This window comes from Lathyrus oleraceus, chromosome 4 (genome assembly GCF_024323335.1).
Source record: "Lathyrus oleraceus cultivar Zhongwan6 chromosome 4, CAAS_Psat_ZW6_1.0, whole genome shotgun sequence".
Classification (NCBI taxonomy): Eukaryota; Viridiplantae; Streptophyta; class Magnoliopsida; order Fabales; family Fabaceae; genus Lathyrus; species Lathyrus oleraceus.
The window spans coordinates 494791701-494814549 of record NC_066582.1 but is presented as its reverse complement, the minus strand read 5'-3'; the positions used below and the strand labels follow the sequence as shown (position 1 = coordinate 494814549).

The following is a 22849-nucleotide window of genomic DNA, read 5'->3' as shown; positions in this document are numbered from 1 at the left end:
TTAGCATCATCTTGAATGGAAATAAATATTATGCAAAATCGGGAAAATATTAAGGTGGTAAAGATATTAATGCTTCTTTAGCATTTATCTTGCAGTTGTCAGGACAAAACACTCAAAGAAACAAATAACTCCACCAGCAAATATTACCAGTTCATTGTGCTTTTTTACTTTCTTAGGATGACACCATATCACAAATCCTACAACAGATATACACATCCCAAGAAAGCATCTTTTGACTTTATTAATTCCGTAAGTAGTGTTCTTATTACTACTAACTAGTTAAACATAGTGCTGATTAGTTCACTTCTGTCCTGATCGCAGCACTGTAAAAAAACAATTAATCCAAAGCAACTAAACATCTCTTGAAAGAATCAAAATAGAGAACCAACTTTTTGATAAATTCAGCAGATAAAAATTCCATTAATCCTTAACCAAACAAGAAGGCATCCCTAGCCTTGGTCTCTGTCCAAATGAAAGGAAGAGCAGTGACAAATCTTTAACATTATCTGCCCATAAATGGTATCATAAATCAAGGTTTGATTACACATCACTGCTAAATATTTCTTTTTCCGTCTCTCATTAACTTGACTCCATACAGCACAAAATCAAGAACTGATATATTACATCCCATCCAAAGAAGACCCAAGATAGCTTGGATTGACATGACGCTCTTTTTTGCGACAAATTCCCAAATATATTGCTATAAATAGCAATGTTCCTTTGTCTCCAAATTGTAGGCTTCATAACATCCATAAGCTTCAAAGGCCGTCATCCTATGGCAGCCACTTTATTATAATAGATCTGTTAATAGACAAATTCACTGGTGACCATAATGTCCAACCTTCGCCAGCCCTTGCGAAAAGATAAGAGATACCATTTCGAGTATAGGTATAGCGAAATCTCTAGAAAAATATATCTATACCCTATGCATTCTAATGTAATACACAAAGTTCAATGCCAAAGAGTTATCGGCTTTACTTACCTCAATAATAAGATCCAGATCCACCGCTGCCCATGTAACTGCTACCGCCGCCCGCACCTCTGCCAGAATACATTGACGAATATGAGCTGCCGCCAACCTACATTGCATGAACAATACATAAGAATGTAACATAACATACACAGAAAACTAATTCCTATCGACATTGGGAAAGGACAGGAAAATTACATCACTTCCACGAGAAACGTAATCACCACCATAACTTGACGAGTACATGCCTCCAACATCACTGCCACCATAAGATCCTGATAGGCAAAACATAATAGAATTGTAAGTAAAGAAAACTTCAATGTTGAAAAGAGACCAGACTATTTGCAACGAAATTCACCTCCACCATAACCTGTTCCCTGCCGACTGCTATACATCCCGTGTGATTCTTGACCAGAAATTGAACTTCGGCTGCCACTGCCATATCCAAGATTTGATCTTCCAACTCTACAAATCAAAATGTAAGAATGAATTACAGGACAACAAACAATATGGTTAGTGTGGAGAATTGCAAAACTGTAATATTAGATTAAACTAACCTATCACCATAAGCATCACCATACTGTGAAGCACTGCCCCCATAATCATATTCCATTCGAGCTCTTGATTGACGAGCACCAGTATCAGCGTATCGCGGGGGAACATCATCCTGATTAGACATAAAAAGTGAGGAATAAATGCAGAATAAAGTTCAAATAAAATTGCAAAAATAATACTGACCACAGCAGAATCTCATTTACTACAATATGCTAATATAGAACAAAAATGATATCGATAAGAATGCAGAATATAGTCAAAATAAAATTTCAGAAATAATACTGACCACAGCAGCATAAGAACGTTTTGAGCCAGGTAGAGGAGCATCATAATCACGAGGTCGCCCTTCACGATAACTTGAATGGGGAGGGGGTGGAGGAGGGGGCCTCTCAAACCTTTGGCTGTAACCATCATCCACATAACCTCTCCTTGGTGCAGTACGAGATGAACTTCTAGGGAGATCAGAGTACTCAGATCCACGGGGTGGATAATCCCTATAAGATGGGCGTCTTTCAGAGGCCACTCTTGATCCATAATCTGCAGCAACTCTACTTCTTGGAGGTGGTATATCCTCACGCCGACCATAATCTCGCTTCAAGCTACTTTTTGAATATGCAGGGGCTAAGAAGACAATAAGGTTGTATATATTAATCATAAAGAAATGATAAAAGAAATTAAGTCTGACTGACAACTAAATTGTATACTACATACCAGCTGCTCTTCTATCATAAGATCTAACTGGAGGAGGTAGTGGCCTACTTCTAACCGGTATAGACATGACAGGGCGTCTATCTCTAGCACTAATAGGCCTGACTGGAAGCGCACGACTTCCAATTCCTCTTACCCCACGCGAAGAAAAACTACGGGGTGCAGGTCGGCTCCAAGAAGGTCTTGACAATATTGCAGATCCACGGCCCGGGCGGTAGTCCCCACGACCAACATGTTTTCCGCGGCCTCTTTGAAGTGGCCTTGATAACCTAGCCCTCACTTTTGCCTGAAAGAAGATGAAAGCATTATAAACTGCCAAATTTCACTGCAAATATTATTTTAAAATGCCATACACACCTTCTTCTCCCCTTCACCCAATTCGGTACCAGTAATGCTTTCAGCGCATCTTATAGCCGCATCATGTGAGCCAAAGGTAACAAACCCATAGTCCTTCCTACGAGCAGCTGGCATGTTCCTGGCAAGCTCAATCTTTTCAACCTCGCCATATTTCTTGAGAAGACTCCGGACATAATCTTCATCCCATGAAGGAGGAAGTGCATCGATAAATACAGTTTTAACCTGAAATTGACCAGACTTGATCAGCAAAATGAGGTATAATAGCATATAATCCACTACAAGGATAGTGTGCCTCATCCTTAAATATACTGGGATGTGGTGCTGACCACCCTTAAAAGTAAACACAATATAATATGTTGAACTATGCAATTTAACAATCAACCATAAAGCTAACAATTTTTTTTTAAACATGTAATTTGATGTTACAGTTACAAATTTAATCTGTATATATCAAGTAAATGAACACAATTAAGATAATTAAATGTAGACAGCAAACAAATTTAACCACCATTGACATTGGCATTTGAACTCGGGAGAGATATTTCAGAAAACAAAATGCTCATGTGCAATCAGACAACCATACTTGTTCAATTTAAAAATCCTTTGACAATAACAAAGGAGTTTCTATTCAGAGAAATACCTGTGACATAATTTCATCACCAGGGTCAATAAAAGAATCTGCGAATGAAACCTTTGCAGGCTTATCAACTCCGAACACAACATCCCTCTTCTGCAGCCTCTTAAAGGCATCCATAGCATCTGAACGTGAGGAAAATTCCAAGAACGCAAATCCACGGTTTGTCCCTTTATCATTAGAATCTTCAACCAAAGTCACATCCTCAACATTAGTAACTCCGTAATGCTTCAGTTTCTCCTTTAACTGACACCACAAGTTCAATTAACCGTCATAAATTCAGCACAGTTCAGGATAAATAACTACAAACACGACCCAGCCAACAAAAGAAAGTGCAAAAGGCAGGCCCAAAGGTATTATACTTACAGCTTCCTTTGTCCATGTCTTGCATATGTTACCTAAATAGAGGGTATCACTGTCCTGACTTGGAGTAACACCACATTGTTTGCCATTAATCTGAAATTGCAGCCATGAAAACATGTGATTTAATACAATAGAAGTCTTAAGTCTGCTCATTCATTGAGAAGTCAAAGATTACCACTGGATTTCTAAGCTCTGCTACAGCTCGTTTTGCTTGCTCCACATTTTCAAAACGCAGGAATGCAAATCCCTTGTTCTTTTTAGTTTGAGGATTCATCATCAGCCTGACCTCAGTAACAACCCCAACTTCACCGAAAACCTTCTTCAGGTCATCTTCTGTAGCGTCCTTGTCTAGGCCCCCAACAAATACTTCAAATTCTTTCCGCTTTCGCCTCTCCTTCACAACCTCGCGATGTTCCTCTTCTTCCACATCACCCAACTCTGCCTGCTCATGCTCATGCTCCACACCAGCATGCTCATCATCCTCTTCACCCTCCTCCATTTCATCATGACCATCTTCGACTTCTTCCTCACCTGAATCGCCTTCTTCTTCACCAACATTGTCTTCAGCTTCTTCCTCAACTTCATCTCCCACCTCGTGACCTTCTTCCTGTTCAATTTCCTTCTCATCATAATCAACTCCACCATACTCCTCAGGTTCATATTCAGGCTCATTATCCTCTAACTCTAGACGTTCATCCTTCTCATATTCATCTATAGACTCTTTAACCTCCTCTTCATCTTCTGTCAAAAAATAGTACAGGTTTCAATTGGTCCTTTTCAAAACAGATTAAACTTTCCACCATCTTATCTAAGTATTTGTTAAATTAGGGTTGTCCATCCATATTAAATCATCCCATAACGAATCCATATCAGTGTATATCAGTGTACATGGACGGCGGATGGCAGCCAGACCGAAAAATCTACCATCTGAAGCCGCCATAAATTTCCAAGGGTTTGCCAAATAATTGGCACACTTAACAATTTAAAGCATTACACCGATATAACCAAACATAAGACAAACACACAGATGAAGAGAAAAACAATCAATCCAAAACAAACTGAAAAATAACAACAAATGCTAGGGTGACAAGATATATCTATCAAAGATTTTTTTAAAAACGGCCAGGACAAAAAGGTATAGGCGCCTTCGCAGTTTTTATGACAAAGAACAAATTGTGGTTAATTCACCCCTACCGACCGAAATCGCGAAAGCCTTTATGGTAGCATTATTTAAAACCTTGGATCTATCAAAAAGATAAGCATATGCTATATGGATAATCAAATTCAAAACTTGAAATTCCACACATTCAATTGATCCAAATCAAAAACAAAAATTTTAATAAAAAAAGGCTTACTTTTCATCGCAGAGACCCTGATAGATTCTTCAGAAGCAGCCTCTGATGTTGTTTGATTCACATCAATAGCTTTATCCTCAACAACAGGATTCTCTTCTACCACAGGTTTTTCCTCAACAGCGGGATTTTCTTCCACCTTAGGCTCCTCCTCAACCACCATCTTCTCCTCCACGGCTTCAGGTTGATTCTGTGCAGCCTTAGGAGTCCCTCTCGATGGTCTGCCACCCCTCTTTGCACCACCGGATGCAGACCCTCTCTTCGGCGTCTTTGGAGGCATTATTTTCGTACAGAAAGAAAAACCCTAACTTTAGTCGCGGATCGGAAAATTGTAATTGAAATCGATTTCGAAAGAGAAACCCTAAACTTTGCGATAAAATTGGGAATCAAGAACGCAGAACAAAGAAAAACTAAACCCTGGAAAATAAGGAGAGAACTATATAAAATTTGAACCCTAAAGTGGAATTTATTATTTATTTATTTACTTAAATAACTAAATTATTTTATTATTTAATTTAATTACTATCAAATGTCCCAATACTTGCGCACAAGGGACGGGATAAGCCTTTTAAAAGAGAATCATTTGCTTGCTTGAATTTGTCAAAAGGTAGATTTAATTTTTCAAAATTATGCAAAATAGCATCTTATACAACAAAAATAATAATATTCTCCGCAAAAATATGTTAGATAATTCATAAAAAAAAAAAATTATGCGTGAAGAGGGCTAAAAGCCCAAAAATTATTAAACAAGAGTGTTCCTCCATATAGAGATGTTCCCCAGGTCCTCAACATGCATCTAAGACATAAATCATAAAATTTGATGCATAAGTTATGTCTTGTTCTTACTTTTGTCAATCTACCCTCACATTTGTTCGACTCTTTAAAGACATGGATGCATTTATATTCCCTCACTTTCCTTAGTTTTTTTAGTGATATGGCGCACCAACAACATATCATTGGTCCTTTTTTGATGCTCCTTCATGATTGCGTCGTGCGCTTCCTTCGAGTCGATTTGTATAATCAATTTCATCAGGTTATTATTGTTAAACAGCTTGATGCCTTCGATAATTCCCCACAGTTCAGCAACCATCAATGTGCATCGTCTTGTCGACTCAGTGAAACCTTGAATCCATTTGCCTTTGTTGTCCCTAATAACTCCACCACAATTAGCCCTTTGATCATGAGGCATATCCCTATTTATATTAAGAGCCACCTATTTGTCTTTAGGGGGAGTCTGCCGATTATCTCTAATTGTTATGGTATTTGTAGTCACTTTCTGAATCATCTGCATACTTGTCTGATACTGTTGAACTTTGTCTTTGATTGAGTGAATTATATCAGTTGGCATGATATAATCATCTACACAGGGTTTTTTATTTCTTTAATGCCAAATAACATGACATGGAGTAGCCTACGTTGCTTGTTAATTGCATCGTTTATAATTGTTTATGCTTTAATGAAGAATGAGGTGGATCCAATTATGGGCATTTGTGCCAAAGAAATTGTTCCAGTGCATATTATCCATTAATGTTAACCATATATGCCTTCCTGATGGTCACTCTCGAATAGCATGAAACATAATCTCTTTTATGTTGTCACAATCTGCATAGTGAGGATTTGTGTCATGTGATCGGGAAAATAGCAAGTGCACTATTTTACCGATGTAGTAATAAAAGGAATTATCCTGAGTATCGATCTCGAGGACTGCGTAGGAACTATCAGTGTTGATAATGATTCAATTAAACAAAATAACCTTGGGTTGGTAAGTGAAGAGTGAATTTGCTCTGTAAAATATAAAGGAAAAATAGAGATTTTTGAATGCAGAAAAGTTAAACATGCTAGATCCAGGGTGTATGAATTGCTCTGAATTAAACTTAATCCTTATTTTATGACATCTATGTTAGAATGATTCAATATGATTCTCAAGAGTAGTTTCCCCTAATTCCTTAGCCAGAAACCATTAACATTCAATTTTAAATCCCAATTCCTTAGCCATTCAAAAGAATATTAATCCCATGTATGAATATCAAGAATTTTCCATCATCACTATTAGATCCTCATTCCTAAGAGAAATTAGCGATGTTGTTATACACACAGTGATAAAGGGATTTGTCAGACCTCCTTTACCTCCAATTCAATACCTAATTTTCCAATACGGCAAGCATTACACCCGTGTTATAACAAATTGATTTCATAAAAACATAAACATTCATAAAATTGTAGGAAAAAGGTTCATTACAAAAGCAATTCAGGGACACCCCCCTAGCATTGGGGGGTTTAGCTCATCATAATATTCAAAGAAAGTACAAATATAAGATTAGACATTACAAGAGATTAGATAGCTTCGATCTTCAATTGCTTCCGCGCTTGATTCTCTCGTTCTCTTTGTTCCGTCCCTCTCTTTGTCTTTCCATTAGGTCTAAATAGTGTAGTACACATTACAGCCAAGCCAAAAAGTTAAAATTGCCCTCCGGGATCACTTACATGAGTGAAAACAAAAATCAGAAGATTCAGCGCACCTGCCAACACGGGTCGTGCCAGGCAACACGGCCGACCGTGTTGGCTCTTCAATTATTTTAATTTTTGTTTTTCCTTCAGACTTGCTGACACGGACCGTGCCAAGCAACACGGCCGGCCATGTCAGCCCCCTGGTTTTTGTATGGGAAGAAGTTCTTCTTGCAGCACGGGCCGTGTCAGGAGACACGGGCCGTGTTTGGCTCCAGGATTTTCATTCTATTTTTTATTTCTTTTTCTTTCACTCTTCCATTGTTGCCTTGGCACTTCCGACTCTTCAACTACTTCTGAAACATGCACAATACCATGGAAACGACATCAAACGCATCTAAAAACTTAAATTAACACCAAAAGCAAAATAAGCATAAAACTACTCAACTATGAAATACTTAAAATTCAAACACTAAAACTCAAAATAAAGGGTTACCACATTGATGAATTTTGGCCGAGAACATGATGAAAATCAAGTAAAATGGTGACCGATCACAACCCCAAACTTATCTCATTGCTTGTCCTCAAGTGATGCAAGAGACAACAAACAGAGGTCACCCCAAAATTCCTTTTCACCACTATACAGCCGATGTTATTCGCACCGAGTTTCCTACCTTCATGGCCAAGACGTTGGCCACCCGATCCGAACTATCCGCTACACCTCACAGTCCAGCACCTCTTTACCTGCAAGCTTTTCATACATCTCACACAATCTCTGAGGGTTAGCACTAAAGACTCAGTATATGCAATATCGACTCTTAGTTTTTGAATAAATTCTACTTCTATTGCACAAACATAATTCACACACTTTTAGGAGGACTTAGGGTTGTAACGGGGCTTAGGACAGGCGGGATAAACAACAAACGGATACACAAGGGGTTTTTGGGCTCGGCACTCCTGTTATGTTTCTTGTACCTGTGCTTATTTTGATATACAGGGGTTCGACATTAATTATTTAACTTTACTCAACTGATTGAGTATTTCAAATGTAATCAAGTCGTTTAATTGGGACAAGTGCGTTTTGATGAGTTCTATTTTTCTTTTCTCTTTTTTTTTTTTCCGGAGCATTCAAAGAGCCTCCAATTTTTCTTTTCTCTTTTCTTGTAACAATTTTTCGCACACTTGTCCCTTTTGTATTAGATTTACCATCCCAAACTTAGAATTCACATAGTTTCCAAAATCCACAACATTTATGCCGAGCAAGGGTAGAAGAGATTATTATATATTTTTTCTTTTTCTGGCCATAGGGTAACATAAGCGGTTTACAAACAAACAAAATGGTTAAAGGTGTTGGTGTAAGCCCTAGAGGCCAATACTTTTGGTACTTGTATCGAATTATTTATTAATAATAAAAGGCATTTTTCTTTATTATGTTTGTTTAATAAAGTCCCTGGAATAGATAGTCCATTTAATGTATCAAGTATGACTTAATCATGAGATCACATTAAACATAAGGACACTATTCTTAAAGTGTCTGTAGTCAAGCTTTATTATGAAATGGGATAACATTAAAGCATGGAGACTATTATGTTTGTAGACTGATGATCACGTCTCATGGATCATGGATAAAGAGTTATCAAGTCTTAAACATAGGTATGAATATTAAGAGTAATATTCATACTGGATTGACCCGCTATGAGAATACTATATAGAAAGTTATGCAAAGTGTCATAAGTTATTCTCATGGTGATAATAGTGTATACCACTCTTCGACCTGAAACCACTATGGATCCTAGATGTAGAGTCGAGTGCTTTATTGTTGATCCAACGTTGTCCGTAACTGGATAACCATAAAGGCAGTTGATAGGTACTCCACGAAGCATGCTGAGGGACATGAGTGTCCTAGATGGAATTTGCCAATCCTGCTTAACAGGATAAATGTCTATGGGCCCAATATTGAACTGGACAAGGGTGACACGGTCTATACCTTGTGTTCAATATAGACATAAGGGCAAAGGGGTAATTATACACATAATTATTATCACAGGAGGTTTTGTCAGATCACATGACATTTTCGTGACTTGGGTAGCAGTGATGTGTTGCTAGATACCGCTCACTGTTTATTATGTTAAATGCGTGATTTAATATAATTGCCAGCGTCGCGAAAACCTATAGGGTCACACACAAAGGACGGATTGATGAGAGATAGAATAATTAAGGAACATCGTAAGGTACGGTGTACTTAAGCTGAATACTTAAGTGATTTTGGCATATTATGAGATATAGGCCAAAATGCACTTAAGTGGGCTTTTTGGCTTGAAGCCCACACAAGTGGTTCTATAAATAGAGCTCTTGTGCAGAAGCTTTGTAAGGGAATACAACACAACTGAAGAGTTGGAATTTCGTATCTCTCTCTCTCTCACTCAAAGCCTTCATTCACAAACAGCTAGCATTGCGATTGAAGGAATCCGTTTGTGTGGACTGAGTAGAGACGTTATCATCGTTCAACGTTCGTGATCGCCCCGTGGATCTGTATCAAAGGTTGATCATTGTCAGAGATCTGCACCAAAGGTTTGAATCTCCACAAGAGGTAACGATTCTATCACTGATCATGCTCATTCGTAAGGATCATTAAAGGAGAAAATTTTATATTCCGCTGCGCCTTGGATGGCAATTCTCCTTCAAAAGGCTCAAAGGGGTTCGCAACGGATAAAACGTACAAGGGTGGCTGGAAAGGCTCAAGGTTAAACAACAAAAATGTGCCTCAGTGTGTGTCATAATGCAGTGCTATGTCAGTAGAACGTACGCAAAACCAGAGCGATAGAGTCATACCTGGATTAACTCTCATGATGATCTCTTAGTATTTGGTTTTTTTGTAATCTCACCATGTGGGTAAACTTGCAGGTTCCAAAGCACTCTCTGTGTAATGTAGCTTCTTTTTGGTTCAGGTGTACCATACTTCTATCTCAATCCAGTTTTCATCCCACTGTGTCCAACAATAGTTTTTCTTCGACTGCATAAATTTCCAGGGTGCCTCGGGAGCGTAAGTTCGGGTTGTGTCTTTCATCCACTAACCATCCTTCCATCACGCCTCTGGTTTTTATCCATCAATCTGTAACCCAACATCCAAACAGTTGAAAATAAAAGAAATCAAAGAAACATTAACTTAAAAAAATGAAAAACCATAACGGAAAATAAATTAAAACAATGAAAGGAACCCCCCCACACTTGAACTAAACATTGACCCCAATGTTTAAACCCAAATGCAAGAGGGACTTACAGTGCCTACTGCGGAGGAGGGTGCTATGGAAATTGCAACATCATATGTTGCATCATCCTTTGAATATCATCAATGGCAGCCCCTTGACGGAGCTGCTCTGTCACGATCCGATCAATCTCCGCTCCCTGGCGAGCCTGCTCGACACGGAACTGATCCATGTCCATGGGTGTCCATTCAGCTGAGGAGGCTCCCATACCTCTGTGGTGAGAGGTGTGAGGGTGAGGAACACCCCTCTCCTTTGCCGGTGCATCTTCCTCCCTCGTATCACCTGCAAGAAAATCATCTTCTCCCGCCTCTTCGGGGTCAACAGAGGTATACAACCAATTCTCATTGTTATCAACATTAGTTTTATCAGTGTTCGGTAAGCGGAACAGCCAGCGTGTTCGGCTTACCAACACATACCCATGACGGCTTTGTTCGAGCATGCCTTGCGTGCACAGGGCATTGAGGTCAAGCTTACCCAACGCCTGCATCGGGGTTTCTCCGTCCAACACCGACCTACACCCACACCAGTCAGCAATTTGTGTTATCATACCTCCCACAGAAATGGCTCCTGAGCTGGCACGCCCCATGGTACCTAAATGGTCCGCGGCGAATGCCGCCACATTCACTGGTTCCTCATTAACCATGGCATGCATCAAATATAACTCCCGCTTTGCCGCTACACCTGTACTATCTCCTCGTCCAAACAAGGTGAATGCTAACCCTTTTGAGCATATCGGAAGCACGGGTTTTGAATCCATGATGCCTTTGCACTCCGGAGTTCGTACTGTGGTAAACCTGTAATAGAGGACCAAAAGGAACCTGCAGAAAAGTCATTTGGCACTGCCCCGGATCCTACCAATGGTAACCGGAGGCATTGCCCAAGCTGAATAACCGACATCGAGTAATCTTCGTTATAAAGTCGGAAACTCATAGTACCAAAATATTCATAGACATGACCAGTCCAATTTTTTTCCAATTTAAATTTAACAGTGCTTAGGAACTCTAGAGTGATGCGCTCATAGGTAGGCACATCAGCATGCATAAATTCAAAAATACCTAAATTGTGGAACATTTGGGATACATCATCTAGAATTCCTAAAGCACTCATAGTATCATCACAAACATACCTTGTAGGTACAAGCTTCCTTTTAAGGTGAGTCTTGTACCTTTCAACATGATCATCATCCTCAAAAATGATTCCGTGTGCATTTGGCATCCTCCGGGACCTTTGTCTCGGTCTTGAGGTCTCTACCACAGCCTTTCCTCGGTCGGCTCTTTTCGGGGGCATAATGGTCACCTGAAAAAGTTAGCAGAAAAAAATAGTGGAGATAGAGAAAAATAATACCGTCACGGTGTAGAGTGCGAGAAACGGCCCAGCTTTTGTGAAGGAACTTTTGAAAAACAATGGTTGGATGATGAAGAAATATGAGGTTTAAGGTGAAAGAAGTTATGGAGTTTAGGAGATATGAGGGAAAAATAGGGTTGGAGGAGATGAAGTGGCTGAAAAGTGAGTGGGGGAGAGGTGGAAGGTATTTAAAGACGTGTGGGCCCCACTCCAACGTCTCTGAATTTTAAAAAAAATTCTAAGTTACGCACTGCAACACGGCCTGTGCTGGACCACACGGCCGACCGTGTTGCCTCCCTGGAAAATGTATGGGGAAAAAATAACCAAGCAACACGGCCCGTGTTGGCACACACGGCTGCCCGTGTTGCTCCTCTGGAAAATGTATGGGCAAGAGGTAAGCATGCAACACGGCCCGTGCTAGCCCACACGGTCGGCCGTGTTGCCTTGTTTTGTCTTGCATTTTTCTCTTTACACGTCCACAGTTGAACACCTTAGTTGTTACCCCATTAGAATTTTTTTTCACCTTTACCAGTAGCACACTGCTCTTACCTACAAACATTCAAATTCAAACAAAAATTAAAAACACACAAAAAACCGTTAGAGAGAAAAATTGAAAACTCGTGGGTTGCCTCCCACGAAGCGCTTCGTTTAACGTCGCATGGCTCGACGGTTGTTCCTCTCATCCTGTGAGACGAGCAACATGTATTTGACCAATTTCTTGTCCTTGGTAATACGGATTTAACCTCTGACCGTTGACTTTGAATGTATCCCCGTTTGCTTGATTCTTTAATTCAATCGCTCCATGAGGGAAAACTTTGTGAACAACAAACGGGCCTGACCATTTGGATTTCAACTTCCCAGGGAATAACTTTAATCGAGAATTATACAAAAGGACCAGTTGTCCTTCATAAAACTCTTTTTTCACTATCCTTTTATCATGCCATTTCTTAGTTTGGTCTTTATAGACCTTAACATTCTCATAAGCACGATTCCGAAATTCTTCTAATTCATGGAGCTGAAGGATCCGAGAACTTCCTGCCTTGGATAAATCCATATTCAAAAATTTTGAAGCCCAAAATGCCTTGTGTTCTAATTCAAGCGGTAGATGGCATGCCTTGCCGTAAACTAACTGGTGCGGTGACATACCAATTGGCGTTTTGAAAGCCGTTCGGTAAGCCCAAAGTGCATCATCCAACTTGCTTGCCCAATCCTTGCGGGATGAGTTTACGGTCTTTTCAAGGATTTGTTTGAGTTGCCTGTTTGACACTTCCACCTGCCCACTAGTTTGAGGGTGGTACGGAGTCGTAATTTGATGCTTCACATTATACTTCAAGAGGAGCTTCTCCATTAGATGATTCAGAAAGTGTGTTCCTTCATCACTTATTAAAGCTCTTGGTACTCCGAACCTAGCAAAGATAGTCTCCTTTAGAAACCTAATCACCACTCGAGCATCATTAGTTGGTAGGGCCACGGCCTCCACCCACTTTGAGACATAATCCACCGCCACTAAGATGTACTGCTTCCCAAAAGATGGTGGGAAGGGACCCATGAAATCGATACCCCACACATCAAAGAGTTCAACTTCTAACATGGCATTTTGGGGCATCTGATTTCTTTTTGAGATGTTGCCCGTTCTCTGGCATTTGTCGCACTCTTTAATTATTTGTTGAGCATCTTTGAATAAAGTTGGCCAGTATAACCCAGATTGGAGAACTTTGGCGGCGGTTCTGTCACCACTAAAGTGTCCTCCATAGTCGGAGTCGTGGCATGCTTTCAACACATCTCTTTGTTCCTCCTCTGGAACATGTAACACCCTTCTAAAATACCCCAAATATTTAATTAAAATAACAACAACAAATATCAGAGTAATTATGCACCAAGGGTGTCACACAACACTTCACACCATAATAACTGTCATGCTCATTATTTAATCAAAATAACATTTTTTGCACAATTCGCAGCGGATATAAATCAACTCAACCATTCCAAAAACATATAACGTATTACATGAAAAATGGTTCAACAACCGACAACAAAATAATTAAAACATCCCGTCCCGATGTTACATCTATCAGAGCATGACCCACTAAAGCGACTACACTAGACTCCAAGCATTAGCTTCTACTCAACTCATTGCTCGTTACCTGAAAAATAACTGTAAGGGTGAGTCTCTCAATCAATATAATAAGCATTATAATTCATCATGTAATGCTAAGTAATTTAACACGTTTCGTCACCCAAATCAGATTACACATACAGCAACGGCAGTTATCAACTCAATATCATACTCAAGAATAACATAAAATGCAACTCAACTGAGACTCGACTCGTCATGCATGTGGTACCATTCGGAGTAAAACTCCCAACTTAAAATCATTGCCATTTTAGTGGGCATCAAGGCATAAGCCTTCAACTTTCAACTTAAAATTTGCCAATCCAGGCCAACGTGGTGTGAGCAAAGCTCCGGCTTAATGCATATGAATGTACATGGCATACACGACTTTAAACTGTCAACAACATAATAATAATATCAACACAACAACGTATTCAACAAAAATCAACTTATAATCAACTTTGGCTCATCAAGCCTACAACTCAGTATTTTCAACAACTTTAACACAACTGATCAACATAATTGGATCAACATTTCATAACATAAACCCAACAAACTTATTCCTCACAATCAACTAAAATAGGCCAATCACCAATTATGTTCACAACATTAAAATACCAATTTTTCTAATTTCCAACAGTGTTAACCGGTTAACGCCCTGGGTTAACCGGTTAACGCAGGCAAAATACACTTTCTGGCAAAACGCAACAGTGTTAACCGGTTAACGCCCTGGGTTAACCGATTAACGCAGGCAAAACAGCACATTTCCACAAAATATAACAGTGTTAACCGGTTAACGTCCTGGGTTAACCGGTTAACGCAGACAAAACAGCAGTTCCTGCGCTAACACAAGGCAGAATGCAGAGTTCTCCGCATTTTCCGCCGTTGGAGGACTTCCGGACCTCCGATTCCAATTCCGTAAAAAGCTACTCGTTCGGGGAAACACGACTCACACAATTACGGACTCAATTACAGCTTAAACCCAGTTTATTCATCACAATTGTTCAGCATTCAACAACCCCAATTAGGGTCAATTCCACGGTTTCTCACTACCCATGACATGTTAATCTATAATACCCATTAAGCGACGATAAACCCCCCTTACCTGAGATAATTCGGCAATCTCTAAGCGTCAAGCTTTTCCGTTCTTCAACCTTTGCTCTTTTTCCACTTTTCACCTTTCAGCCGCTTTCTCTGTTTCACGTGAAAACTCTTTACCAACAATGAACCCTTTTTTCCATATTCCAACTTATATATTTTCCACTATAATTATTATTCCAAATAATAATAACAATAATAATCCAGTAATTCAATTTATTTAATTAAATTATTAAATATACTATTAACTTAATTAAATAATCCTCTTATTTAATTCGGGGTGTTACAGAACACATCTCCTGATAAGTCCATCCACTCCTCTCTTATACAAGAAAGGATCGTCCCACAAGTAGAACCTGCAATCATGCACAAACTTTTTCTTCTTGTTAGCATCAAAATCATCGGGGATTATCCCACCGACCAGATAGTTTGCATAATCGGCAAACCAAGGCACTCCGTTGAAAGCGAGGATATGTTCATCGACGAACTCGTCCTTTATTGGACGCTTGTCTTCTGTCTCTTCGATAGGTGATATACGGGAGAGGTGATCGGCAACAGTGTTTTCACATCCTTTCTTGTCACGAATCTCCACATCAAACTCTTGAAGGAGTAAGATCCATCTAAGAAGTCTTGGCTTAGAGTCCTGTTTAGAAAAAAGATACTTCAAAGCAGCATGGTCAGTATACACAATGACTCTAGAACCCAGCTGATATTGCCTGAATTTATCAAAGGCGTACACTACGGCTAACAACTCCTTTTCAGTTGTCGCATAATTCATCTGTGCGGGGTTCAACACATGACTAGCATAATAAATGACATGTAACAATTTTTCTCGACGCTGCCCAAGAACTGCCCCCACTGCAATATCACTTGCATCACACATTATCTCAAAAGGAAGAGACCAGTCCGGGGCTACAACAATAGGTGCTGATACTAATTTTTGCTTTAGTGTTTCAAACGCCACAGCACACTCTTTATCAAAAACAAAGGTATTATCCTTAACTAAAAGAGTCGTTAAGGGTTTTGCTATTTTAGAGAAATCTCTTATGAACCTACGGTAAAAACCCGCATGCCCTAAGAAACTTCTAATACCTTTTTCATTCATCGGTGGGGGAAGCTTTGAGATGACTTCAATCTTTGCTTTGTCCACTTCTATTCCTTTGTAGGAAATTTTGTGACCCAAGACTATCCCTTCACGTACCATGAAGTGACACTTCTCCCAGTTCAGGATAAGATTTGTTTGTTGGCACCTTTCTAACACCAGAGCAAGGTTAGTCAAGCAATTATCGAAAGACTTACCAAAAACTGAGAAATCGTCCATGAAGACTTCCATATGCTTCTCAAGCATATCTGCAAAGATTGATTGCATGCATCTCTGAAACGTTGCTGGTGCATTACATAACCCGAATGACATTCTTCTGTAGGCAAAAATACCAAAAGGGCATGTAAATGCGGTCTTCTCCTGATCCTCTGGTAGCTGCGACACATGGAATACATCATGCAAATTTGAAAGATTAGGTGGTAATGCCATCCGATAAGCAACTTTTCCAACTCGTTCTAAGATTTGATACGGACCAATGAAGCGAGGAGTGAGCTTTTTAGACTTCAAAGCCCTCCCAACACCGGTCACAGGCGTGACTCTCAAAAACACATGGTCACCAGCTTGAAATTCTAAATCCTTCTTCCGCTTGTCATGGTAACTCTTCTGCCTACTCTGAGAAGCTTTCATCTTCTCCCGGATAAACTTCACTTTCTCGGTAGTTTCTCGAACTAACTCTGGTCCAAGTACTACACCCTCACCAGATTCGTGCCAACACAACGGAGTTCTACATCTACGACCATATAATGCTTCAAAAGGCGCCATTCCGATACTAGAATGGTAACTATTATTGTATGTGAACTCGATCAATGGAAGATAAGTGTCCCACGAACCTCCTTGTTCAAGAACACAAGCTCTCAGTAAATCTTCCAATGACTGAATAGTTCTCTCAGTTTGGCCATCAGTTTGAGGATGATATGCCGAACTCAACCTCAACTTAGATCCCAACGAATCTTGCAAACTTTTCCAAAATCCCGATGTAAACCTCGGATCTCTGTCCGACACAATACACAGAGGAACACCATGCAACTTTACAACTACTCGGATGTAAATCTCTGCCAACTTCGCAATTGGGTAAGTGATGTTAATAGGTATGAAGTGAGCTGACTTCGTGAGCCTATCAACGATCACCCAAATCGAATCATGCCCTCGCAAGGTATCAGGCAGCCCCGTTACAAAGTCCATAGAAATGCTATCCCATTTCCATTCTGGAACTTCCAACGGTTGCATCAACCCAGCAGGCTTCTGATGCTCAATCTTCGACTTCTGACAAGTTAAGCACGCATACACAAAACGAGCCACATCTTCTTTCATTCCGGGCCACCAAAATAATTTCTTTAAATCCTGATACATTTTAGTAGCTCCTGGATGAATACTCAAACTGCTTCTATGACCCTCCTCTAAAATACTTCTCTTCAAAATCGCATCATCAGGAATACAAATTCTTTCCCCTAATTTCAACACACCTCTCGCATCAACCTTAAAGTCACTTTTCTCTGATTGACCACAACGATTAAGGATATCTACTAATTTCACATCCAATTTCTGTGCCGCTCGGATACTATCCATAAAATCATTATTAATCTTTAGCATTCCTAGCATCACACTCTGCGGTGTTACTTCGCAAACCAAACTCATATCCCGAAATTGCTCAATTAATTCCAACTCCTTAATCATCATTGCTGACACATGCAAGGTCTTTCTACTTAAAGCATCGGCCACAACATTTGCTTTTCCTGGATGATAATTCAAACCGAAATCATAATCCTTAAGCAATTCGAACCACCTACGTTGTCTCATGTTCAGCTCTTTCTGATCAAATAGATACTTTAAACTTTTATGATCGCTAAAAACTTCGAATCTGGAACCATAAAGGTAATGCCTCCAAAGTTTTAGCGCAAACACTACAGCAGCAAGTTCAAGATCATGCGTAGGGTAGTTCTTTTCATGAATTCTCAACTGTCGCGACGCATAAGCAATTACTTTATTATTCTGCATGAGCACACCTCCCAAACCCATCAATGAAGCATCACAGTAAATTATAAACGGTTCCTCCGGATTTGGCAAAGTCAAAACCGGCGCCGACGTCAATCTCCTCTTTAATTCATTAAAACTCTCTTTGCACTGAACATCCCACACGAAAGCTTTACCTTTGCAAGTTAATTTAGTCAACGGAAGTGCTAACTTAGAAAATCCTTCAATAAATCTTCTATAATATCCAGCTAATCCCAAAAAGCTTCTAATCTCGGTAACCGACTTAGGAGTTTCCCATTGCAATACCGCTTCTACCTTGGAAGGATCTACAGCAATACCTTTTCCTGAAATTACATGGCCGAGAAAACTGACTTCTCTTAACCAAAACTCACACTTGGACAACTTCGCATACAATTTCTTATCTTTCAAAACCTCCAATACTAATCTCAAATGTTCCTTGTGCTCTCCTTCGGACTTAGAGTAAATCAAAATATCATCAATAAATACTACCACAAAATGATCCAGATAAGTATGGAAAATACGATTCATGTATTCCATAAATACTCCCGGCGTATTAGTCACACCGAAAGGCATCACAGAATACTCATAATGTCCATACCGAGTTCTGAACGCTGTTTTCTGGATGTCTTCATCTTTCACTTTGATCTGATGATAGCCCGATCTCAAATCAATTTTACTGAACACACAAGCACCCACTAATTGATCCATCAAATCATCTATTCTCGGTAGTGGATACTTATTCTTGATCGTTACTTTATTCAATTGTCTATAATCAATACAAAGCCTCATACTACCCTCTTTCTTCTTTACTAGCAACACTGGAGCTCCCCACGGCGACACACTTGGCCTTATAAACTTCTTCTCAAGTAAGTCTTCCAATTGCTTCTTTAATTCATACAATTCAGATGCCAACATTCTATACGGTGCCATCGAAACAGGCCTAGTACCAGGTACCAGATCAATAGTAAATTCAACTTCCCTCTCTGGCGGCACACTAGGAATTTCATCAGGAAAAACTTCAGGGAATTCTTTCACCACTAACAGTTCCTCTATCTTAGCTTTACTTTCAACCGACAACGTCGCCATCAAGGAAAACATCTGAGCTCCTTCTTTCATCAATTTTCGCAATTCTCTGAAAGGTAATAAGTCAACTCCTTCCTCTTCAGGAGTGGAAAACCTCACCGACTTATGATGACAATTTATATGAACATAATTATACTCTAACCAGTTCATACCAAGAATTACATCCATCCCATCCAACTGCAAACATACTAAATCAACACAGAAATCTTTATCGAAGATCGACAAAGGACATTTTAAACATACCAAAGAAGTAGTTACTGATCCCTTAGCTGGGGTCTCAACAATCAATTCACCATCCAAAGCGGACAATTTTAAACCCAGTCTTCGAGCACAGTTAGCAGAAATAAAACAGTGGGTAGCACCGGTATCAATAATAGTAATTAAAGGAGTACCATTTATAAGACATGTACCTCGGATAAGTCTGTCCTCACAGGAGGTTTGAGTTCCGGTCAATGCGAACACCTTCCCAGTCTGAGATTTCTTTGGCTTCTGACACTGACTTCCAATATGCCCTTCTTCGCCACAATTAAAACAAATCATTTCCTTGTGCTTGCAATCAGCTATTGCATGACCAGTCTTACCACAGCGAAAACACCTCTTTACTTCAGCAGTGCATACATTACTCTTGTGACCAGCCTGACCACATTTGAAGCAAACTATACCAGCAGGAGCACCTCCCCTACTAGTCCTCTGAGCCGGAGCAGCTCCTTGTTTCCCTTTTCCCACAGGGGCATCATACGGCTTGCCACGATTTTGATGTTGCTTGCCCCTGCGGTCACTGACAATCTTGTAATGAGCATTATTGTCTTCTTCAAATATCCTGCAGCTATCAACCAATTCAGTAAAAATGCGTATCTTCTGATACCCAACAGCCTTCTTAATTTCAGAGCGCAGTCCATTTTCAAACTTGATGCACTTTGAAAATTCAGCACCAGCACCAGTGTAATGAGGATAAAATTTGGACAGCTCCACAAATTTCGCAGCATAATCAGTGACAGACATGTTTCCTTGCTTCAGCTCAAGGAACTCGATTTCCTTCTTCCCACGGACATCTTCCGGATAATACTTTCTCATGAACTCCCTGCGGAATACATCCCAAGTAATGACTTCACCTGCCACGGCCAACCTCTCGTGAGTCTCTAGCCACCAGTCATCAGCTTCGACTGCTAGCATGTGAGTACCATACCGAACCTTCTGAGCTGGAGTGCAATCCATAACACGGAAGATTCTCTCAATCTCTTTCAACCATCCCAAGGCTGCATCTGGATCATGCTTCCCTTTAAACACCGGCGGATTCTCTCTCTGAAAAGTCGCCAAGCTACGTGATCCAGCATCTCCACCAGCATTTGGCAAGTTCTGCACAGCTTGTGCCATCGCTTGCATTGCGGCAGCCATTGCAGCGTCATTCCTTCCAGCCATTTCAACTTATCAATACAACACAACTTAAAAGTTAGATTGGTAACAATACACAATTGTTAGACAGTAACGACACGACAATTGGCCGGACAGACCGACCTGCTCTGATACCACTAATGTAACACCCTTCTAAAATACCCCAAATATTTAATTAAAATAACAACAACAAATATCAGAGTAATTATGCACCAAGGGTGTCACACAACACTTCACACCATAATAACTGTCATGCTCATTATTTAATCAAAATAACATTTTTTGCACAATTCGCAGCGGATATAAATCAACTCAACCATTCCAAAAACATATAACGTATTACATGAAAAATGGTTCAACAACCGACAACAAAATAATTAAAACATCCTGTCCCGATGTTACATCTATCAGAGCATGACCCACTAAAGCGACTACACTAGACTCCAAGCATTAGCTTCTACTCAACTCATTGCTCGTTACCTGAAAAATAACTGTAAGGGTGAGTCTCTCAATCAATATAATAAGCATTATAATTCATCATGTAATGCTAAGTAATTTAACACGTTTCGTCACCCAAATCAGATTACACATACAGCAACGGCAGTTATCAACTCAATATCATACTCAAGAATAACATAAAATGCAACTCAACTGAGACTCGACTCGTCATGCATGTGGTACCATTCGGAGTAAAACTCCCAACTTAAAATCATTGCCATTTTAGTGGGCATCAAGGCATAAGCCTTCAACTTTCAACTTAAAATTTGCCAATCCAGGCCAACGTGGTGTGAGCAAAGCTCCGGCTTAATGCATATGAATGTACATGGCATACACGACTTTAAACTGTCAACAACATAATAATAATATCAACACAACAACGTATTCAACAAAAATCAACTTATAATCAACTTTGGCTCATCAAGCCTACAACTCAGTATTTTCAACAACTTTAACACAACTGATCAACATAATTGGATCAACATTTCATAACATAAACCCAACAAACTTATTCCTCACAATCAACTAAAATAGGCCAATCACCAATTATGTTCACAACATTAAAATACCAATTTTTCTAATTTCCAACAGTGTTAACCGGTTAACGCCCTGGGTTAACCGGTTAACGCAGGCAAAATACACTTTCTGGCAAAATGCAACAGTGTTAACCGGTTAACGCCCTGGGTTAACCGATTAACGCAGGCAAAACAGCACATTTCCACAAAATATAACAGTGTTAACCGGTTAACGTCCTGGGTTAACCGGTTAACGCAGACAAAACAGCAGTTCCTGCGCTAACACAAGGCAGAATGCAGAGTTCTCCGCATTTTCCGCCGTTGGAGGACTTCCGGACCTCCGATTCCAATTCCGTAAAAAGCTACTCGTTCGGGGAAACACGACTCACACAATTACGGACTCAATTACAGCTTAAACCCAGTTTATTCATCACAATTGTTCAGCATTCAACAACCCCAATTAGGGTCAATTCCACGGTTTCTCACTACCCATGACATGTTAATCTATAATACCCATTAAGCGACGATAAACCCCCCTTACCTGAGATAATTCGGCAATCTCTAAGCGTCAAGCTTTTCCGTTCTTCAACCTTTGCTCTTTTTCCACTTTTCACCTTTCAGCCGCTTTCTCTGTTTCACGTGAAAACTCTTTACCAACAATGAACCCTTTTTTCCATATTCCAACTTATATATTTTCCACTATAATTATTATTCCAAATAATAATAACAATAATAATCCAGTAATTCAATTTATTTAATTAAATTATTAAATATACTATTAACTTAATTAAATAATCCTCTTATTTAATTCGGGGTGTTACAGAACACATCTCCTGATAAGTCCATCCACTCCTCTCTTATACAAGAAAGGATCGTCCCACAAGTAGAACCTGCAATCATGCACAAACTTTTTCTTCTTGTTAGCATCAAAATCATCGGGGATTATCCCACCGACCAGATAGTTTGCATAATCGGCAAACCAAGGCACTCCGTTGAAAGCGAGGATATGTTCATCGACGAACTCGTCCTTTATTGGACGCTTGTCTTCTGTCTCTTCGATAG

At 39.7% G+C, this 22849-nt stretch overlaps 1 protein-coding gene across 3 annotated transcripts; it reads right to left on the bottom strand.

The window, feature by feature from the left end:
• Positions 1 to 377: 377 nt before the first annotated feature.
• Positions 378 to 5395, bottom strand: LOC127076692 (protein gar2). 3 transcript variants are annotated; one of them, XM_051018409.1, is made up of 12 exons: positions 4943 to 5395; positions 3763 to 4328; positions 3591 to 3680; positions 3231 to 3470; positions 2591 to 2812; positions 2237 to 2519; positions 1812 to 2146; positions 1528 to 1637; positions 1329 to 1435; positions 1169 to 1245; positions 983 to 1079; positions 378 to 852 (listed from the first exon to the last, which is right to left on the bottom strand). In XM_051018409.1, exons 1-11 carry the CDS (start codon positions 5217 to 5219, stop codon positions 984 to 986), a joined length of 2403 nt encoding a protein of 800 aa, XP_050874366.1. In that variant the 5' UTR covers positions 5220 to 5395; the 3' UTR covers positions 378 to 852; position 983. The 3 variants fall into 3 exon arrangements, with proteins under 3 accessions (XP_050874366.1, XP_050874365.1, XP_050874368.1); XM_051018408.1 differs by having other exon boundaries at positions 378 to 801; XM_051018411.1 differs by having other exon boundaries at positions 378 to 801; positions 3763 to 4325.
• Between the last annotated feature and the right edge of the window lie 17454 nt (positions 5396 to 22849).